Source organism: Leuciscus leuciscus (genome assembly GCF_965113295.1).
Source record: "Leuciscus leuciscus genome assembly, chromosome: 5".
NCBI classification, from domain to species: domain Eukaryota; kingdom Metazoa; phylum Chordata; class Actinopteri; order Cypriniformes; family Leuciscidae; genus Leuciscus; species Leuciscus leuciscus.
Window position 1 is genome coordinate 45,872,686 of NC_138729.1, and position 23,557 is coordinate 45,896,242.

The 23,557-nt window shown below is 36.6% G+C and overlaps 1 protein-coding gene across 4 annotated transcripts in view; it reads left to right on the forward strand.

Moving 5' to 3' along the window:
- Positions 1-16,022, forward strand: part of nos1 (nitric oxide synthase 1 (neuronal)) — a gene marked incomplete at its 3' end in the record, with an annotated part of 59,893 nt that extends 43,871 nt beyond the window's left edge. For 2 of the 4 annotated variants that reach the window (XM_082170802.1, XM_082170803.1), the window contains exons 20-29: positions 123-201; positions 743-936; positions 3,897-4,066; positions 5,229-5,439; positions 8,855-8,942; positions 9,035-9,156; positions 9,649-9,797; positions 12,397-12,591; positions 12,748-12,866; positions 14,123-16,022. In XM_082170802.1, the coding sequence (XP_082026928.1) occupies positions 123-201; positions 743-936; positions 3,897-4,066; positions 5,229-5,439; positions 8,855-8,942; positions 9,035-9,156; positions 9,649-9,797; positions 12,397-12,591; positions 12,748-12,866; positions 14,123-14,138 (1,343 nt within the window). Of the gene's footprint in view, positions 1-122; positions 202-742; positions 937-3,896; positions 4,067-5,228; positions 5,440-8,854; positions 8,943-9,034; positions 9,157-9,648; positions 9,798-12,396; positions 12,592-12,747; positions 12,871-14,122 lie in introns of those variants that run through there. The other 2 variants (XM_082170804.1, XM_082170805.1) reach the window with 1 other exon arrangement.
- Between the last annotated feature and the right edge of the window lie 7,535 nt (positions 16,023-23,557).

Below are 23,557 nucleotides of genomic sequence, written 5' to 3' on the forward strand. Positions count from 1 at the left end.
GGCGGCTCGGCTCCATCATGAGTTTTATAGCAAATCAAGTTGTTGGGCCGCTAAATGATTTTGATTCTTGATTTCACGCAGCAAGTTTTTAACTGTTGATTGGTTTTTGTATCCACTCTCAGCGCTTTACAGCATCCATAAGAAGAAAGTTTACGGGGCCAAATTTCTGCTGAGACAGAACCTACAAAGTGCCAGATCGAAGTATGTTTTTGCTAATATTCTGTCCATTTTTTTTAAATTTCTCAGAATTACATTGTCATGAAAGTCTTTCACATTACCCTTGACTGAGTTTTGCCTTAAAATTGGTTGCCAATCCTTCCTCAGCAATTGTTGCCATCAGCATTTTCTGAGAAGCTTTTGCTCTTTTCTGTTATATAAATCTATTGAGGATTGGTGTGTTTAGATTGAGGGTTTAAACTGAGTTTTTCAAAAGAATATTATAAAATGCTATTGCTATATTGTTGCAATTGTTTATTAAACCCTAAAAAAGTTAAGAAAATCAATAAGAAAAAACACATTTCCTTCTAGGCCTTGAGATTTCCCTCCATTTCCTTGAAAGCCTTGAGTTGTTAATCACGTTACTGTAAATACTGATAAAATGCTTTTCAATTTCACTTCATTTCAGCCTATTCTTGCAAAAGCTTCACGAATTGCTTTGTGTATGAATATATCTTTTATAATCTCTTAAATAATGACTACAACTGTTTCGTATTACAATGTTTTCTCACTTCCTGTCTATCAGCCGATCGACTATATTTGTGCGTCTTGATGCCAACAACCACGAGAACCTGAAATACTTGCCTGGTGACCATTTAGGCGTTTACCCCGGAAACAACGAAGATCTAGTTACAACTCTTATCGAAAAACTGGAAGATGCACCACCTGTCAATCAAATTGTGAAAGTGGAGTTCTTAGAGGAAAGAAACACAGCATTGGGTAACTATGAAATACATGCAAATATGTTTTTTCTTGTCATAATAAAAACATGCAAATATCTGACACTAAACCAAAATGTAAAAAAAATCATATTAAATTTCTAGAATAACAGTCTAGCTTCAAAGCATTTTAACTTTCCAAAATAACTTGTCTTTCAAACTTCTGCTTTGGTATCTAATGGAAAATGACAGAATCTACATTAAAAAAAATAATCTGAAATGACCATATAAGTCCAAATAAGTCTGCCAGCCACCCCAATCAAAAAATTTTCCCCTTTGAACACAGAGGAAAGGCTTTCTCAATATGCCATTGTCTGCTGAATAGTGTGTTCTAGTGTTCATGATGAGCCAAGGATCAGGGTAACCTGGTCCATAGTGCTGATCATGTCACATTTACTGGAGAGTGAGCTATCTTTCAATCATATCACTTACAATAACACTTATATCCATCAGGAGACCATACTTAAAACAGATCCTTTAGTATGTTCTGAGGGTTTATAAATTATACAATTCACTCCTCGAAATGTATGCGCTGACATCATTTACAGTACATTTGCATTCACAATGCTCATGCTTAATCTTACATGCATGCACACTTTACACATTGTCAATGTATCTTTTTAAATAGTTAAAAATGATGGCATTATGATGGCTTATTTGATTAATAAATTGAACAATACATTTCATGTAAATGCAATTTTCTTGCATTGTTAGGTTTTTATAATAAGCTGATCCTTGGTAGTTATCAGTGCAGTGTGCGTGTAAACACTCACTGTAACATTTGCATACTGAATCGCAGTTGTCTGAAATGATTAATCAATTGCAAAACATAATTTAGATACCACATGACAACTTAATATCTAGCCTACGTATAATGTTAAAGAATGAATGCAGGATTTATTTGCTTTGTATTCATTATAATCTATGACAGCGATCTTTAGAATAGATAGACAATCTTGGGATTAACTTACCCACAGGGAAAGATTTTGATGCTGGCACGCTATTCTTTGATTCCGTTGCAAATCTGACTGAATCAAAAACATTTTTGATGCCAAATGATGTGCTTTCAATCACATATCTATTAGGGTTTCATCTCTTGTGCTAGAGGCGCTGTCCTATTTCCCCATTTGAGCCGTTTCATTCTGTTTGTTCTCTTTTGTTGAAGTTTTTCCTCATCATAAGGTTATTTATCTTGTCTCTGTGCTTGAGAAAACATATGATTATTTTACAGTTGTCTTGCTTTGAAACTACACACCTGGGCCAAAAAAAATTAGACAAGCCAAAAATGATCTTAACCATTTTAATCAAATATCACTGGGCAGGAATTGCACAAATACTGTAGATTAAGTAACTTTAACTGTAGCACAGAATAGCCTTCCCCAATTTATAGACAGCTTTTTACAGAAGAAGAAGTGTCACTGTTTTTCCACTCAATGTTAATGGCTTTATGAGTAGTTAAAAATGTCTCACAGACAGTTCATATGAGTTTAATGTGAGACCAAATATTCACTGTATAGGGTTTAGATCTGGACTCTGACCAGCCAAAACATGAGCCTGGTGGACTTTTTCTCAAGCCATTTCTTGGTGGTCTTTGCAGTTTTTCAGGAACATTGAAAAATACTTATTGAAAAATAACATTTGATCATTCCTCTTTAGTTATGCAACTCATGTTTCATTGTGATTCATCACTCCACACACAACTTCCCATATTCCGCCAAAAACTTAATTCTGTCTTTGATGTCAATGGCTTTTTAAGTAATGCATTTGCTTAAATTTGGATAATTTCCTGACTAATAATGTGTGGTTAAGACAATTAAAAGCTTAGTGTTTAGCCATTTTTGGCTTGGCCAATGTTTATATATTTTTTGTTGCCCCATGTATTTGCTTTTCATCTTCATACTGTCCCTATTAATAGGGCTTTGAAGTACAGTAATATGCATAAACAGAGCAAATGTTTTTTGTTTGTTTTTTAAGAAAAATCGCTCTGGATGCTTAAGGCACAATAACATGGAAATGAAAGGATGCCCCTTTTTTAAAGGTGTTAAAGAGATGCTATGTGTTTTTGGTGGTACTGACCTATCATATAGGTCCTTATTATCAGTGTCTTTTAAAAGGGTTAGCTCAAGTGAGATTTCGCACCCTTCCTTGTTGAGAAATATGTCAGGATGACTGATACCTGGCCAGTGACCTTTACAGAGAGAATATGAGGTTGCTGTAACTCTTTCTTCTTGATCTGACAACCATTACAGATGTGGTCTCATTGAAGCCTGCATTGTGCACAAATGAGTTATTTTAACAAAAGCAGGTGCGTTGGGCACATTATCACGGTACAGTTCACTTACAAATGAAAACTCTGTCATCATTTACTCATCCACATGTCCTTCTAACCCCATATGCCGTTCTTTCTTACAAATGGAAAAGGCTTTAGGTCTCAAAAAATGATTTAAAAAAAGCACCATGAAAGAAGTCCAAATTACCTGTACGCTATATTCAAAGCCCTTTGAAGGCATATAATAGTTTAATAATTTGCATTTGTGAATATCTGAATGTCACATTAAGTTAGTCGTCAGTGAGACCACAGAAGGCGGCAAGGTTTTCAGCAAATAAAGACTTAAATTGTAGTGTTTTCCTCACACAAACCTTTAAAATGAGTCAAATACAGTGCACACATCATACTTTTATTGCGCTTTTTTTGTCATTTTTGGAGCTTGATATCAATGCATGTTGCCTTCATATTTTTATTGTATGGAGACAGTCATTCAGGTTTGGAACAACATGAGAGTGCATGGGTAAATAATGACAGAATATTAGTTTTTGGGTGAACTATCCGTTTAAGTATTGCAGTACTCAGTGTGAAGTATCTGCTGCTAGTCTAAACCACTGCCACTGAACCACTGCCTAAATCAGGATTAAATAAATATCTGCATTCTTAACCAATCTGAACCTCTTCATCTTCTGCAGGTGTGATAAGCAACTGGACGGATGAGAGTCGTATTCCACCCTGTACCATCTATCAGGCTTTCAAATACTTCCTGGACATAACCACCCCTCCTAGTCCTCAACTATTGCAACAGTTTGCTCCTCTCGTGACTAATGAGAAACAGAGAAAGAGACTAGAGGTGCTCAGCAAGGTAAGAAAACACTGCATTCCTTCACACATGCTTCTCTATCATGTAAGACAGCATCAATACTAAAGCTCAGTAATGATCTAAAACCCATTTTCATACATCTTTTCCATATTAGACAAAAGGCGTCACGTCTCCACATGTGTCCCTGCCTTTTCCGCCTCAAATCGGCAGTAATTTTCTCAGTTTGATAACTTATTACCTCTGAAAATCAACCCCCTCCTCCCCACTTCCTTTTTTCCTTGCTCTCTCACACATGCCTCTCAGCGCCAACACGAAAACAAGGAAATATTTCTCTTTCATTGCTTCCCACTGAAACAATTTTTCGATATGTTGCTAAAAATGGCTGCTTAGTTAGTGAGTCATCCATTCTGGTTCCGATGAGTGAACCAGAGGAGAAAGACAAAAGGGTTCACGACACGTCAATGAGGATGACAACTCCTCACAGTGTCTCTCTGCTTGATTAAAATAAACATACAATTTACTTCTGTATATTTTAATCATTTATTTGGAATACGCTAGCGAAGGTTTGGGGTCGGTAAGATTTATGAATGTTTTTGAGAAAGTCTCTTATACTCACCAAGCTGCATTTTATTTGATCAAAAATACAGTAAAAATATGGAATATTGTGAAATATTATAAGGAATTAAATTAACTGTTTTTCTATTTTAATATATTTTAAAATGTAATTTACTAATGTGATGGCAAAGCTTTTCAGCCTCATTACTCCAGTCAATAAGGAAATAATGGTAGAGTTTGTATGAACTAAGTTTTTGGTCCCTTTTTTTTGTAGCTTGACAGCTCTAGTAAAAAAAGTACTTTTATTGTATAAAAAAGAACATTAATTAATCATTTATGTTCAAAATATCACATACTGTAGATTAGGAGTGATATAATGTTGAATACATTGTGTCAGAACTCTCTCTCTTTAAAAAGAGAGATCTGAAAAAGCCCTTTCTGGCTCTGTTTTACACTCACATGACTAACACTTTTAGGCAAATTACAGCGTTGACAGTTTTTTTTTACTCGCTTCTTGCTGTCAGTTCACGGCTTGCAGAATGTTTTGAACGTTTGCCATTCACTGCCACTCATCCAGAGCTCATGTGCCAATCCAGAGCTACTGAGAACATCATGCTGATGTCATGTGCTTCATTCGGTGTCTCCTCAGGGTTTGCAGGAGTACGAGGAGTGGAAGTGGTCCAATAACCCCACCATAGTGGAGGTGTTGGAGGAGTTCCCGTCCCTCCAGATCCCCTCCACCCTTCTCTTGACCCAGCTACCCCTCCTACAGCCACGGTACTACTCCATCAGCTCCTCTCCAGACCTCCATCCAGGAGAGATCCACCTCACTGTGGCAGTGGTGTCCTATCGGCCCAAAGGTAAACAAAAAATGGGAAAAAAAGCTTTTTCATAGACCAGGAAACTTCTGCAGCTTCATATCAGCACTGTAAAAAAAAAAAAGCTTTTGGAAAAAATAGTAAAAATGCTACAGTAAAAACCTGTTAATTGGTTAGCTGTAAGTTACCTTGCCATAATGGTGAAAATATGTAATGCAATCAGTGTTGGGGGTAATGCATTACAAGTAACAGGAGTTACATGATCAGATTACCTTTGCAAGTAACGAGTAAAGTAACACATTATTAATTTTCAAATAAATAATGCAAGTTACTTTGTTTTCCCATTTATTGACCTACACCTCTCCTGTCCCCATGTTGAGAGAAATCAGGAGTAAGTGCAGAGGCGTTGTGTGCGCTGTGTGAACATGATGGTTTTTGTAGTTCTAGACTAAAATGTGAGCAGGCATTTATATCTCACTGGCACAAAAACAGATTCAGTATTTCTCCAAATGAATAAAACAGTGAAATGCAAACTCAGAATTTTACGCAAACCTGCAATAATTAAATGTTAAATGAAACGTATACTTTATGCATTTAATCTCACTTGATTAACCTGTCTTTGTTGCTGACATTCAATGATCCAATTCAACCAGACTGATAAGCAAAATTGACTTGGATAAACATCAAATTTTTTATTGCTAAATTAAGAGTGTTGTTCTTCTTCTCCTGCATCCTATTCTTATGCAATCCAGAATGGCAGCACTGCTGAAAGGTTTGTTTTGAGCTGCGCCCTCTACTGTTCAGGCGTGAATTTGCATTTCCTTCAGCCTGAGCTTATTCATTTCACTTTTAGTGTAAAAGGGCCTTTACATTAGGGTGACCACCATCAAACTAACCAAATGTGGGACGATTACTAAGTTTATGTGAGACAATGTGGGACATGTTACCAACACTAAAACATAACCTGAAACTGTTATATAATGTCTATCTAACTTAATAAAAACATTTGCATTTCCAGAAAACACCATTACATCACAATGGAACATAACATGTCTTTATTTTACATGTCATTTAAATTCAACATCACTGAGCCTAAAGGCAGCAGGCATCATGCAGATAACTATTTTTGAAACAGTTCTGCTCAAGTCCAACTAAAATCCAACAAAATAAATAATGAACAAATAAAATATAAAACAACATGAAATTAGTTCATTGACAGTCTTATATATTAAGAATATATTAAACCAAAAACTTTCATATTTTTAGAAAGGACGTCAATTAAAACAACCAAGACAGTCAACAAGTTGATCAAATTTGTTTAATAAAAAAAATTATTTACCGAATTATCCATTTGTTTTCTGACAGGGAACACATGGAACGAATCACCGCTCCACATTTTGATTGACAGCCATTTACTAGTGACCGTGTTTACTCCTTTCTTTTCAAACATTGGATACGATTTAAATCAGTTAAATATAGGTGAAAAACTAAGCCACAAAAATAATAAATAAAATGCTTTCTTAAAAAGGCAAAAGAACGCATGCACGTTTTCTTAATATGATAATTAAAAACCAACAGACTGGGAACCAAAATGCGGGACATTTTCTCAATATGCAACATGCGGGACAAGGGGTGAAAATGCTGTGCGGTACAATGCAAAGCGGGACGGGTGGTCACCCTACTTTACATTTGCCAATAATGTTTTTTAATATAAAAAAACAAGCAGCTCAGCCCATCCCAGGTGAGGAACAAGTAACACAATAGTAATGTAATGTGTTACTTTTTTAGGGATTAACACAATATTGTAATGCATTATTTTTAAACATAAATTTCTCTAGCACTGAATGCAATATATTTTATTTATCAAATATATTTAAATATTTTACTGTAAATAAACTTTTAAATGTATGTTTTTGCAAGCAATTTACAGTTAAAAAAAAAACCTCCTCATGCCAGAGTCCAGTATCTCTTAAACATATTTTACTAAATTGTTATGGTTTAATTTCTCTCAAGAAATTATATTATTCTGCAAGAACTTTAGAATACATTTTTGAATCCATTTTTGAATTTTTATTAACTAAAGCAAATTTTAAAAACCTTATGCAGTAAGTTTTTAAATTGTTCTTTTATAGTTTTTTTTTAACTTGTTACTCTCCATGAAGATAGCCAAGGAAGCTGGCATGGTGTTAAAGCACTAACCAACCAACCAACCAGCTGTTATTTAGTTAATGTTTATTGCATTATTTTAGTGTAGACTGATGGTGTCTTTGTCTTTGATTGCATGACACTGTGAACATTTATACACATTTTCTATGAATCTGATCTGATGAATCTGTTTTTACCACCTGTATTATTATGGTGATTAAACACAGTTGCAGTTTTTATCCGTTTTTAACAGGATATTTTTTAGAGTGAGATGTAAAATGACTTAAAAAAAATGACTTAAAAAAACAAAACAATAGTTGCTGTACAGTGTATATATACTCTACATTAGCTTTTGTCTAATTTTATTATATTCCATCAAATTCCATATATATTCCATCCATATATTTTGGTTTGAGTTCATCTTGAGATTGCAAATTTTGTTATCTTGGCTGATCTGAACACAGCAAGCATTAGCAAACTCATATTAAATTGCATAATAAACAGTATATATATTTGAAAAAATGTGTTTTTTATATATCCATACATAGAGATACACTGATGTAATATGTGATTCACGCAGTCTTTCAGAGACCCTCTCTTTGATGAAAGCTAAAGGTCACCAGAAACACATTTGAGATGCATGTTTGTACCAGGTGTCAACAGTAATGTATCTCAGCTGATCACTTTAACAGCAGATGTTCTAAGCGTGTGTAAACAGGACCTGATGTGTTAAACGTTTCCAGTGCTTCTTCGTCACTCATTTCAAACTATGAGTGTCACACTAAACAGCCTCTCACTTTCAATAGTTACAATGACATATGGCCTGAAAACTCACATTTCCCCAACAGCGGTATCGTATGAATAATTGGGTGCTTAATAAGAGACTATGAACTTAATTAGCAATTTGACTGAAGTGCCTAATGAATTGTGAATAATCTGTAATGTCAGAAGAGAAACCAGGCTGATTGTCTGCGGTATTAGACTGTTCATCTAATAACTGCTGGTTTATTTTAAAGATAGGGACTACATCAGAATTAAAAGATCAAATTAATTCTAGATCTGCTCATTTGCTGTTAAGCCTTTTTTTTTTTACATGTGCAAAAGAGAAACCGTGATCTAATCTCTTTTCCACATTTTTAATGCATTGTAAACATGTAATTATGTGTGTAATGGCGTAATTGGCGGTTAAAATATAGCAATTTCACTCCATTTGAAGCAAGTGATGTCAGCCCTGTGCAGTCCTGAATTGCCAGGCGCTAGATCAGTGTCGGAGGCTGTCAGGTTAAAGGATTATGCGTTTTATTCCGGATAGATGGAGAGGGTCCCGTACACCATGGAGTGTGTTCCTCCTGGCTCAACAGCTTGGAAGAAGATGATACAGTGCCGTGCTTTGTCAGAGGGTAAAGCGTTTATACACTTCTCAAATATGTCCACTGAGGGTATAGTTTTCTTGTGGATTTGATGGAATCAAAGGATGTATTTTGTGTTTCAGGGCTCCAACGTTCCGTATGCCAAAAGACAGCCAGGTTCCATGTATTCTGATTGGCCCAGGCACTGGAATTGCTCCATTCAGAAGCTTCTGGCAGCAGAGACTGTATGATGTTGAAAATAAGGGTAGGCTTTTGATTGTTTCAAAGTCTAAATTGTGCTTCTAAATTTACAGATCTGATAAAGAAAAGCATCTTTTGTTTGAATGATTTGTTAATTTGTCATTTAATACATTTTAACATTTATAGGTGTTCTAATTTTTTTTAGAACATTTATTTATTTTTGTAATTTGTTTTAATTGCTTGAATACAAACTCAGAATTAAATTTCCTAGCATTGTTTGGTTAATTTGATATAAATTGTAAAAAAAAAAAATAGTAGAATAAAATTTAAATAAAAAGGTTTATTTATTTATTTTTATTTTTTATTTTTTGTGTATATATAATTTTTTTGCATAATTTTAAATAATCAATATTTAAAAAAAGAATATATATATTTTATTTTATTTATTTTAGGATTCATTGATAATTTGCATGCAATTAATGTAATTATGTATGATTAATATACTTTGCCATTTGTCATTGAGTTAACTTAATTTTGGCATGTTTCAATTCACCAGGAATCAAGGCATGTCCCATGATCTTGGTTTTCGGTTGTCGGCAGTCACAGATTGACCACATTTACAAGGAAGAGACCATCCAGGCGAAGAACAAGGAAGTGTTTAAAGAGCTTTTCACCGCATACTCCAGAGAGCCTGGGAGACCAAAGGTTAGAATATGATGCCTTGGCAAATATCACTGAGGATATTTCAAATCCATTTATACTCCAGCATTAGTGAAGGTTTATCTAGATTGCCCATGTGAATCATAGAGATTAATGTGAAAATGAAAATGGACCTTTTTGAAAAAAAAACCTTTTTTTTTTATTCTGTGAGCAAAGCAAAGGCTTTCTGACTGATCAAATAACAGTGGAATAAATTACTCGCCCTCATGTCGTTCCAAACCCGTAAGACTTTCGTTCATCTTCGCAAAACAAATGAAGATATTTTTGATGAAATCTTGAGAGCTTTCTGTCCCTCCATTGACAGCTACACAACGACCACTTTGATGCCTCAAAAAGTTCATAAAGAGATTGTAAAACTAATCCATATGAATTGAGCGGTTTTGTCCAAATTTTCTGAAGAGACATGATCGCTTTATATGATGAACAGATTTAATTTAGTCTTTTATTTACATATAAACATTCATCATCTCACACATCAGTTGTGGTAAACAGAAGCTCAAGCATGCTCACTTGACGTGCGAGAACCAATGAGGTTCATTCTTCTGTTACGCAGCACGTTTGAGCTTCAGAAAGAACCAATGAGGTTCATTCTTGTGTTACGCAGCACGTTTGAGCTTCCTCAAGAACCAATGAGGTTCATTCTCGTGTTACGCAGCACGTTTGAGCTTCAGCAAGAACCAATGAGGTTCATTCTCGTGTTACGCAGCACGTTTGAGCTTCAGCAAGAACCAATGAGGTTCATTCTCGTGTTACGCAGCACGTTTGAGCTTCTGCAAGAACCAATGAGGTTCATTCTCGTGTTACGCAGCACGTTTGAGCTTCTGCAAGAACCAATGAGGTTCATTCTCGTGTTACGCAGCACGTTTGAGCTTCAGCAAGAACCAATGAGGTTCATTCTCGTGTTACGCAGCACGTTTGAGCTTCAGCAAGAACCAATGAGGTTCATTCTTGTGTTACGCAGCACGTTTGAGCTTCAGCAAGAACCAATGAGGTTCATTCTCGTGTTACGCAGCACGTTTGAGCTTCAGCAAGAACCAATGAGGTTCATTCTCGTGTTACACAGCACGTTTGAGCTTCAGCAAGAACCAATGAGGTTCATTCTCGTGTTACGCAGCACGTTTGAGCTTCAGCAAGAACCAATGAGGTTCATTCTTGTGTTACGCAGCACGTTTGAGCTTCAGCAAGAACCAATGAGGTTCATTCTCGTGTTACGCAGCACGTTTGAGCTTCAGCAAGAACCAATAGCCGCGTTTCCACTGTCGGGCCAGGGCCGGGCCGTGCTAGTGCGTGCCAGGGCCAGTCGCGTTTCCACTGTCACTTCCGGGGCTTGATCGGGGCTTACTCGGGGCCAACGGCCAGGATTTCTGGCCCATCGAATACCTTGGGCCAGCTCGGGCTAGAGGCGTGGTCAAGGTAAAAGGCGGAGTTTATCGGTGTTAGGGAAAGTTATGGTCTGCGGCAAGATGCACATTTCACTTTTTTATATCGCGAAAAATAAACGCTGCTCGAAATGGAGAATCGCCTGTACTGGTCTGGCGAAGATACCAAAGCTCTTCTGAGCATTTGGGCAGAAGAAAGGGTACAACGTCAATTTGACGGCGTGTGCAGAAACGAGGACGTTAAAAAATACATCGTTGCTGAACTTGCTAAGCTAAGCATTCAGCGAACAACGCTTCAAGTTGTCAATGGACAAAGCGGTGCCCAGAGAAGGAACTTTCCATGGTTCGACTTGATGAACGGTGTGCTGGGTCACCGTCCCTCTGTTAGTGGAGAGACAAGTCGGGACACTATGGCAGCCGTGGACGGTGAGTTAATACATGCTATCTTCATAAATTCTAAGTTTTCTAACTTCCTAAGAAAACAAATAAAATATTGCATAAGTGGCTCATATGCGTGTTTATGTTTTGTGTGCTAGAATCGTCATCCCAGAGTGCTTTATTTGACTCAGAAGTGGAGCAGGGACCGTCTACTACACTTGTATGACGTTTGACGTTTGATCCAGGAAGGCGTGTTAAGGGCGGGGTTTAGGGCAGCGCTGCAGGGCTAATGGCCCGGCAGTGGAAACGCAAGCCCGGTGCTTGAGGCCCGAGGCCACTGGCCCGGCTCGGCTCGCTGTTAGCCCTAGCCCGGCCCTGGCCCGACAGTGGAAACGCAGCTAATGAGGTTCATTCTCGTGTTACGCAGGACATTTGAGGTTCCTCAAGAACCAATGAGGTTCATTCTCGTGTTACGCAGCACGTTTGAGCTTCAGCAAGAACCAATGAGGTTCATTCTCGTGTTACGCAGGACATTTGAGGTTCCTCAAGAACCAATGAGGTTCATTCTCGTGTTACGCAGGACATTTGAGGTTCCTCAAGAACCAATGAGGTTCATTCTAGTGTTACGCATGTCAAGCAGATTAGGTTGAGCTTCTGTTTATGTTCGCTGATCAATATATAATAATATGATAATCTGTTTGAGTAAATGATGACAGAATTGACATTTTTGGGTGAACTAGCCCTTTAAAGTCAACTAGTCTGTGCAACCCCTTGTTCATAGATGTCTTTTTAATCCCTTACCTCACAATTTCGTATTCTTTTCTCAGAAATATGTCCAGGATGTGCTTCGCGAGCAGCTGTCTGAAACAGTGTACAAGTATCTGAGAGAAGAAGGAGGACATATCTACGTCTGCGGGGACGTCACCATGGCTGGAGACGTACTGAAAACAGTCCAGCAGATCTTCAAACTGCACGGAAACATGACCCTGGAGGACGCCGGCTTCTATATCAGCAAACTAAGGGTTAGATCACACTTTTATCTTCACACTATAGTTAATGGTGCTATTCAGCCATTTATTTAAAACTGACCTTTTGTTTGCAAAGGTAAATCAAGTACAAGGTCATCTGAGAAGTTCCAGTTACTTTTTCAAACTGTTTTCTCTTCTGTCTTGTTGAAGGATGAGAATCGATACCACGAGGACATTTTCGGTGTGACCCTGCGCACTTACGAGGTCACCAACCGTCTAAGGTCGGAGTCTATTGCTTTCATCGAAGAGAGCAAGAAAGACACAGATGAGTAAGTCCTGTTTGCTTATTCTCCATCCGTCCTCGTCTCTCCTTGAGTTGCCTTTGGGGTTATCCATGCTTGTAGGAGGACCTTGTGTTGTGTAGATTACTGTAGATACTGCCTCTGGACCAGCATCACTGAATGCCAGCGGTAACCATAGAGACGGAGGCTGAGAAGAGGCTGCAGAGTAACAGGATTAGTGAGAAGAGAGTGGCTGTGCTATTCTCTGTTTGTGCTCTTACAGATAAGAGCTTGTTCATCGCACACTTGCCCTGAGAGCGGAGGGAGGGAGAAGTGCTTTAACCGTAGCGCGCTTAACTGGCCTTTTCACCGCATGGCCACCGTAGTTCCTGTGAGAGGTGTCGCTTATTTTGATGTTTTATGATGAAAGTCCTTGAGTTGGAGGACGAGAGGTACCTTACAATCTCTCGCCATGTGTCATCTGGTGCTCTGTTGGACAGTGCGCAAAACTGGATAAATTAATATATCACGACATAATTAAATATGATCAGGAAACGTTGCAATTAATGCATTCAAATATTAAATGTGAACGTGATTTAATGACGCATGAAAGGTGTTTATTATTCAAATTACTTTCATCAAATGCAGATTAATTAATCAAATTAATCACAATTACAGGCCACATTTTCTTATGTAAAATGAAAAAAAGAAGAAGAAAGTTTCTTCTGCATTTATTTGATCAAATATAGTAAAAACAGTAATGTTGTGAAATAACAGTTTTCTATTTGAATATATTTTAAAATACAATTTATTCCTGTGTTGTAAAGCTGAATTTTCAGCATCATTACTCCAGTCTTCAGTGTCACATGATCCTTCAGAAATCATTCTAATATGCAGATTTTATGCTCAAGAAACATTTATCAATGTTAGAAACTTTTTTTATTATTATTTGTAACAATGCAAAAGTCACTTCTGATCAATTCATTGCATCTTTGCTGAATAAAAGTATGTATCTCTTTCTTTCAATGAAAAAAAAAATCTAAGTGACCACAAATTTTTTAAGGGTAGTGTATATCATGAATTTCATAGTCAATAATGCACTCAATAACTAAAAATACAGTGATTTGTGAGCATATATAAGTTGTGGAATACATTTATGTGTTTATGCAAATATTTAATTGCAGCATGATGCATTTCATTATTATTAATAAAAATAAAAATAATATTTTGTGATTGATATATACTGTATGCATACCCTCCCCTTTTTCTCTCTCTTTTTTGAAATCTTTTTCTTTCTTTTACAGGGTGTTTTGCTCATAGTCTCATAATCAGTCCATATCGCTGGTTTTTGCTCATAATCAGCCAACCAGAAGCATGATGGGACACCAAGATTGATTCGGGAAAACTGTGCCAAGTTTGTCTTTAAAAAAAAAAAAAAGGGTTTATTTTTTTTTATTTTCTTTTAAATGGAATATTTCATTTTCTTTGCTAGGTCTTGTTTGATGTGCTTCTCTATGATCAAAATCTGCATTAATACAACTACCTTTCACTTGAATTTCTGAATGCACTTTTTTTGTGTGTCGTTATGCTTTGTCCTCAATAATGGGCTGCGCGCACTTAGACATGGCCTGCCTTTTAAACGTGTAAGTAAGATCAGCGGCTTTCCTGATGTACAAACATGCGTAGATATTGACTTTACCATTCAGAGATGGGAAGTATTTGGTTTGGTTAGTGAGTCTAACGCACATTACGATCTGTTTTCATCAAAGACCAAGTCTCTGTCCATGCTAAAAAGAGAGGTTGTGCTAGCATTTACTAAGGGTGAGTCATCTTTAAAAGAGCCAAACACAGATCAAGAGATACCCAGTTCTCTTTCGACTGTGGGGAAAGAGTTAATATACGCCAGCATGTCAGCAGTGTAGCAGATGAGTTAGAAAACCATGCTTTATATATTATCACTTTATTATATTACACCGGAACAAGGACACCTTAAAATATCATCACTTGTAAATGACACACACTGCTAATTGACGGCACACTGGTTACTGTGCATCTGAACGTGCTAAAGCAGTTCGTTATAAACGCTTGTCTTGTTAACAACTAGCCCTCAATTATGGAATTAAATATAATGACATTTAAGGAAAAAAAAAGAGTGGGTATTTTTTATTGTTTCTTGATACACTAAAAACTACGAAGCCCTTGAGGGGACCTTTGCAAAAAAAGAATATATATATACAGACTTTCGCGTGCTCACGCATTACAATTTCCGATTTGCGTTATAGTGTCATTACTACACATGTGGGAATAGGGATGAGATGAGAGTGTGCTTGGAGCATGCCTCCAGAGATGTCTTATAGGGAGATGAGAGGGTGTCTCACTCTCTTACCATCTGAGAAGGTGTTCTGCTTACATGGATCACATGAGGCGCCTCAGCCTATATGTAATGGCAGTGACGTCAAAGTTTTATGACAGTCAGTTTCTTGTGGAATATTAGAGCGTTGGTCTTGTGAATGGTGTTATATCCTAGTAAAGGTACAGTAGGACAGCATTGTTTGTGGACTGTGCTTTACTGTAGGAAAAAAAGCATGAATATCTCTATTAGCTGCAAAGTACTAGTCATCGCAGGCAGCGAAAAACTACATTTAAGATTACACTAAAAACTTAATTGTAATTTAATTCATTAAAAATATTTGTATTCCATCATTCATGACAAAGCGTTATATCATCATCATTAAGCACACAGCAGTCGACAAAACACTTAATGTTTTATTTTAATTAAACAACATACAAATATTTATAATTAAATTCATGTTGTCTTTATTTAATTAAAATGCATAATATCAGCGTCATATGCATACATCAGTTACAATTCAAGTCTTATCATAACTGGTAAGACCTGAAAGTCAAAGAAAGAAAACATCTGTATTTTATACTTTCTTTAGACCATATACAATATCACTCAATATTACTATTAAATACTATGGTAATGTCGCAAATGGATCCTACCTGTCGCGACATTCCCTTCTTTGCATTCTCTCATAAAATAACCTTTTTATCATAGTAAAAATCTACATAGCCTATCATTCCCAACAAAAGTGTTGTTTAGCGCAAAACGTGGACAGGCAGTCGATTCATTAAATAAGCTATTTCCTCACAAAAACGGTTCTGTGAAGCCTCTTCTCCATCTCCATTGATATCCATAAATTTAAAAAAAAAAACAGACTCTGGTCTTTTTTGGCTGAAGGTTGCAGGCTTTTCTTCTAGTGGCTTTTATGCATCCAACTGTATCCATACACTCTCATCTCATCCCTTTTCTCACATTTGTAGTAATGAAACTATAACGCAAACTAGAAATTGTAATGCGTGAGCACGTGAAAGTCTGTATATATATATTTTTTTTGCAAAGGTCTCTTCAGGGGCTCCGAAACATCTTGCTTTTGAAATTAATTCAGCGAATAAAAACATGATTGTGAATTTAAAGAAAACGGGTTGGAAAAGAAAACCAAGCTCAATAAATATCATTCAATATGCATTTAAATCAAGCTAACTGTAAGAAAACACTTCAGTTTTAAAAATCTCTCTAGGCTGGGCTTTCATGAAACGTCCTTGAAGCTCTGATCTTCAGTATCCAGCAGGAATTGACAAAAAAAGAAAGAGGTGATGCACCTGTTTTGTATTATTATACTTCTATATCCCTTTTTCCTTGCTTCTCTGAGACATGGCTGTGATGACCCTTCTCTTTGAATCTAACTGAGACCTGGATTCTTTAGATTTAAGATCAACCGTTGTAGTTGTAGTTTCATATTAAAGGGTAAACGCTTGCAACAGAGAGCAAAAAATCAGTGCCGCGCATAGTTACATTTTATTTTTTGCATGCAATGCCTTTTTGATGGCTTTAAAAGGACGGGTTTCTGGAGATGAATCCTTTAAGCTTCTGATACGTATGTTCGGTTAGATCCTTGCTCGTTACGGATTTGTTTGGAAAGCTTTGGGTTATGAGTGGCCTCTGGCATGAAAAATATTAAATGAGGTAATTTGATTTCAAGGGGCTTTCTGTTGTCTTTCTGTAGGAGAATATTCTTGTTCTATGTATGCTGTTAACACTGAATGTTTCCTTCCCCGCATTTGGGTTTTGCACCGTTTAAACTCTGTGATTATAAAAAGTCTGGCAAAAAAGAAACACACACATGCATATATTAAAGGGTGCAGTAAATATCTAAATATATATGACAATTTTTTAAGAATGTATTTTGATTATGGGTTTTGATTTGGTTTTGTCCCTCTGAGTTGCTTGTAATATATGATGTGAATATATGAGGTCTAATCTTTACTTGGTTTGGGGGAACCTGAAGCATTATTCTGAATGCATGATGTTACCGTCCTGTTTTTCTCTTAACCTGCACTGTCTGTTTAACTGTTGTGATCGCGCCCTTCCTCTGTGACTGGACGGTGAAGAAGCTTACGGGATTTTGTTTACTGTTTTTGTGTTTGTTCTTTGCTGCTGCTAAAAGAAACTGTTCCGATCAATTTCCGCTGTGAATCTTCTATTGTGGAACTTTGAACATTGAAACATTTGCCATTTTAATGCATATACTGCAAGAACTTTGCATCTACTTAATAATAAAAAAAACATTTGTATGTCAAAACTTGAAGTTCTTTGTTGTTTTTTCTGAAGTTCATTTGAGAAAATTGTAATGCAGAAAAGAATATGTGACAATTTGAGTTTAGGAGATTATGGTGTGTCATGTAAAGAGAAAAATGGCTTGTAACAAAACTTAAACAAGTCCTTCCATGACTTCCTATGTTGTCTATGTAAGCCTGTCAACTGATTTTTATTAAAAGGACTCGGGACATTTTTGCTGGGAATATCAAAAGGATGTGATGTTACGTGCGCTCCGGAGAGCCTATTCCTTATGACACATGAAATGAATGCTTATACAATGTTCAGGATAATGGCGAAAGAGCTATTCTGTACTGTAATGTCAATGTGTCCAACAAAAAAAGGGATTAATTAGCTTACATAGCCAGATAGTCTTTGTTTCAAACATACTTTATAATCAAACTACCATAACTAATTTGAATGACCTCATCTGTCGACATAATGCCGGTGTGAATCCACAAATGTATCCACATCGCTACGATCAGATGCTTTCTTAACTGCTGCTTTCTCACCGTTGTCATTTGTTGTATATTTATTTTGTTATTGAGAGGAAAGCGTGCCGCACATAAACGTCGCTCTAGGCGTCGGGATTGTTCATTAACAGTATATTGCTGCAAAGGTATTTTCAACTTTTTACTTCTAAGAGAAAAACAAAATAGGACCGTTTCGAGAGTTTGATTCACAGACCCAAACTTAAAAATATCTAGGGGGATCTGGAGGAAAAGTGAAGGAGGAGGAGCACAGTGAGAGGTTAGGGCCGAGGCGTATGAATAAAGAGGCGCAGGATTTTTTTCGCTTCAGCTGGCCTTACATCAGCCTTCAAGTTTTAAATTATTTAAAGTCCCCCTGTAGTCAATAATTTTATCCCTTAAAACTCAACTTTGATCACCAAAATTACATAAAAAAAAAAAAAAAAAGCCTTTAAATAGCTTGACTGTAACTCTACACACTTGCTTCATTTAGAATACGTGGAACTATGAATATGCAGATTAGCTCCGCCTCCACTCACTCACGTCAGCTCAGAGATTCACTCGGTCAATTTACTGAGGTAAACTCTGCTCAATGGTATCGTTCTTTATAACGGCTAACACATAAAGGTAATTGATATGATTAGCCTTTTGCTTGACTGTTATCAAGCTAATAATGTGTTGCTAATGTTACACAAACTATGTTCCCGTTCGCATCTCAGTCTGCCTTTTCACAATCATCTTAAACTCAATCCTCAGAAACTCTTTGAATTCAGAATGTCAGTGGAGAAAGGCATAGAGTTCATCATAACATCGTAATATACATCATACACCCGAAATCTACCCGATTTTTCATATCAACAGAAAAATATACCAGGATAACCTGGCTTCTCTCGCGAGTTCACTGTAATGATATGCGAAAGCCGGCCGGCACGTTGACTAGATTGGTTACAAGGTACTGTAGTTTGTGACGTAAGAAACACCAGAAAACACCTTTTTTGAGACTGTCTTTGGTTCAATGCAGTTTTAAGGAGAAAATACACCACTTAAACATATGAACAACATTAAAAACTTAATTTTCTCCACAGGGGGACTTTAATGACAACATTAAAAGAATAAGAAAGCATATTTTCAGGTCTATCTATCTACTGTAACCTAACCTACCTCATCAGACAGTGATTTGTCAGTAAAAATTTACTGGGGAACAGCAAAACTTCACTGGGGATCTAGCAACGCCCCTGGCTGTGAGTACATCGGGCCTTGAATCACATTCAGTCTCTTGTCTATTTCGTGTGCAGGAGTGTGAGCAATAAGTTGCTGGCTGCAGTTCACCTAACGGCCACCGGTATCGCTAATAACAAGGGTTTCTAAATTCTACATCGAGCCAAATTCTGACAATTTGGTCTCAGATATTCATTTTAAAATTTCTTTGGAGAAAAAGACACAGATGCTGCCATACTATATATGAAAAAAAAAAATCTTTAAAATGTAACTATGCAAAAGAAAAACAAAAATATATTTTTATTTCAGACATTTTAGATAAAAAAATAAACGATATAAAGACTATTTAGTAAATATAAATAAGTGGTGGGGATTACAAATTATTTAAAAATAAATATAATAAAATATATAGGCCATAAAAACATAGAATGAATATATTGTTGTTTAATATGCATAATAATAAAATCATCCTCATTGTTTGACGTATTTAGCTAATATATTATGTATAATGTTTTTTTTATTTAATTTTTTTCTTCTGTAAAGCCTTTTTATATGGGTAATGATGTGACTGTTACATGGGGATTTTATTTTATAATACAATGAATATAATTAGATTTAATTAGATATAATAGGCTATAGATTATATTCTGTAATTAGAATATAATGAACATATTCTCCCAGTAGTGCTGTGACCTTTAGGCTGGAGAGTGTTGCAGAGTTATACATTAGTACAGAAGTGAGTTAAATATAAGGTCAGAGAGATAAGGATAAGACCACTCTACATATCACTCCACAGATAACTTATGCTCAAAGTAGAGAAGAAAACATGTATTAGAGCAACTTTTTTATGTTGAATGAAAAGTGATGCCGACAAGAGGAGAGGAACTCGCCAAATGAGAAGGAGAACACATAAAAAAGGCCTTTTTAAAGGGGGCGTTCAGTCTAGATTACCTCATTTGGGGAGGTCACTAATTTATCTGTAAATATCTGTGAGGACGACAGTGACACTCATGTGCTGCTTTGTGAACAGAAGAGCTTCTCTGGCACCAGAACCAGTGGTGTAGTCTACGTGATACGCAGGTATACGCCGTATACCCACTAGAAAAGGCCAAGGATTTCCGTATACCCACTTAAAAAAAGCGTGAGGATACGTAACAACTTCGTTTTGTGTCAGAACTTTCACACTTTCATTCATCAATTCACCCCGTCTGTGTTTGCGAAGCGACACGGATAGAATCGCGGAATCCAGTCACGGAATTTGGCTATTTTTGAATTAATAAATCAAAAGTAGGGCTGTACAATGAATCAAATCTCGATATGGACTAGTGTCTGTGAATATTAAAGTTAAAAGAGACTGCAATTGTTCTACGCGTCTCTGGGAATGAGCGCTCAATGTGTGCTCCACACACACACACACACACACACACACACACACACACACACACACACACACACACTGAAGCACGCGTGACTCACGCTCGTGGTGTTTTCAGCATTTCACTGTATTGAGACATGATGTAGGCTACATATGTGCACTTCATCGCAGAGCTGCTATGAAAGTCACTTCACGAGAATTTCACCATTTCATTAAATAAAACTATCGTCATTCATTCGTTTCATATACACACGTAAGAGACTGTAATGTCTTTACGACAACCTGTCAAAATAAAAGTTCGGTATAACTTGAAGAAATTATAACAGAAATATATTACTATTGCACAGTAGAGTATACTTCAAGTAGGCCTAATAATAAATAATAATAATAATAATAGTTTATTAAAACACACAGAAACTCAAATGTGTACAACCCACCAAAATAAAAGTTCGGTCCAACTCAAAGAAATTAGAAAGAAATTGCACAGTAAAATGTATTTTAAAATAATAATAATACAATCTATTAAAACGTTATTTTAAGGGAATATCACACAAAGTTTTTCAAAAGTAAACTTGCCAAAACAATAACACATTTTTTTTCAAAAACACCATTTCTAAAAGCAAATTTGTATTTGTATAATGTTTTAAATTATTATTATTTTTTTTTATTTTTTTTTAATTGTCAGCTGATAAAACCTGTGGTTCAGGGACCATATTCATGTAACATCTAAGGCTAAATGTAGCTCTTAACTGGCTGAGTTGTGTTTCTTATAATAAATTGACATGTTGATAACACTTAGTATTTCATAATGCTCTCAATTACATGTCGATGCATAATGTATGCATTAGTGAGTGTGGTGGTGCTTATGGGGTGACGCTCTGGGACGGGCGAGTATGAGGCGGGGTGGGTGTGTGGGGAGGAGTGTTACAGTATACTCACTACAAAAAACTAGACTACACCACTGACCAGAACCATCACAGATATTGCCTTGATTGAAAAACGTTTTGATATTTGTACTTTGCTTAATACTTGTAGAATACTTGTACTGCTATAGATACTAACTGTAATCAATAAATGGACTATTTGGATAACGTCTGCCTCCCGGGGCATTGATTTATACGGCAGAACAGTCCGGTCCGAATTGTAAGTATTTTAAAATGCTTATAATTTAGGCCCGATCCAACTTACTTGCCTAACCTGAGAATAATAAAAATAATGTAAAGGTGCAGAGTTACACACCATAAAACAATATATATATACAAATACTGTACATAGATTATGTATCACACTCACTCACTCACACACACACACACACACACACACACACACACACACACACACACACACACACACACTGTATATTATATATATATATATATATTAGTGGTGGGCCGTTATCGGCGTTAACGTGCTGCGTTAACGCGAGACTCTTATCGCGCGATAAAAAAAATATCGCCGTTAATTTATTCTCCAAGTTGGGTTGGGAGATGGCTCTATACTACACAAGCTATGATGACGCAATCTACCCGCGGCCGCGAGGTAAACCCGGCTGCAACGCATATTCGTCGTCATCTTAAGTAAACACGGCTGAAAGTGAAAGCTGGTGAAAAAGATCGGTGCAACATCCATTATTTGGACTTGGTTCGGGTTTAAGCCGTCAGACGAGCAGCAGCAAAGAGTGTGTGGGGTAACAGTTAGGTAAGTTAACACACGACTAATCCGTTCTACCACCTCAAATTCAAAACGAAACATGATATCACTGAATACCAGCGCGCGCGTATTATTCCCATTCCAATATATCTTAGTGCAGGGCCGGATCTACCATATGGGCAATCTGGGCACGTGCCCAGGGGCACGTGTTTAAAAGCAATTGTTTAAAAGCAGGGGCACCATTGTTTAAAAGCAATTGTTAAAATTGCTTTTAAACAATTCATGAGCGACAAGACAAAAGTCTGACTGTGACACACACACACACACACACACAGACACAGAAAGACGCGCGCGCGCCAGTATCGTGCGCACAGACAGTACTCCAGAATACAGTTATCTTTCGTGCTTGAACTTACAATAACACACATTATGCCAAAATGTCCGTTTTGTCGAGTATCTTCATAACATAAGAGCTGTCTTATGATGAACGTCAAGAGTTGTGAAAGAATGAGGCGCGTGCGAGAGCCGCGTCTCCGTCAGCTGGTCTTAAAGAGACAGCAGCCAATAAAGCTTTCTGCCAGTAAAGTTAATCAAAGAACAAAAAGAACAGAGAAAATGACTCACTGCTGTTGACTAAAGTTTTTTTTTTTTTTTTTTTTTTTTGCTATAATAAGGATTAGTCTATATTTAATTTATAATTTATGCAGTGCAGTTTGACAATTTCGGTATATGTCCTAGGTCTACCTGTTTGACAGGCACAGGTAAATATGACATTTATTTTTAACTCTTGTATTATTGAGACAAATAACAATATTGAATTTATTTTAATTTGAAAACACAGTGCATTTAGTTGTTGTTTCTAGTTTGAGTTGAGAAATGGGCTACAAATTTCAGCATTATCACTAATCTGTGTGTGCATTTTACTTGAGAAATAAGCAAGTTAACTCATGAAACCATTTGTTTACTATATCGCAATCGCATATCGCAATATTGACCTCAATAATCACAATATGACATTTTCCCCAAATCGTGCAGCCATACTTTTCAGAAAAATGTATTTCGTATCATTGTCTTGTGAACTAGTCATTCAGCTTTTGATCAATAGTGATTGGCATGTTAAATCCCACACCTGGTGTGTGTTCCTTTGGAGGGTGTGGTTGTCAGGTAGGGGAGGGGGCCCATGAGCTTCAGTGCCCAGGGGCCCCTGGGGGTACTAATCCAGCCTTGCTTAGTGGTGTAGCACATCATCTCGATTTTAAGAATCGTTGTTGTGTTTCTTTTTAACTGAAAAGACATCAGTTAGACAATATTCTAATTTTAAATTTGGGGTTTCATAAGCTCCAAGCCATAATAAACATTAGACCTA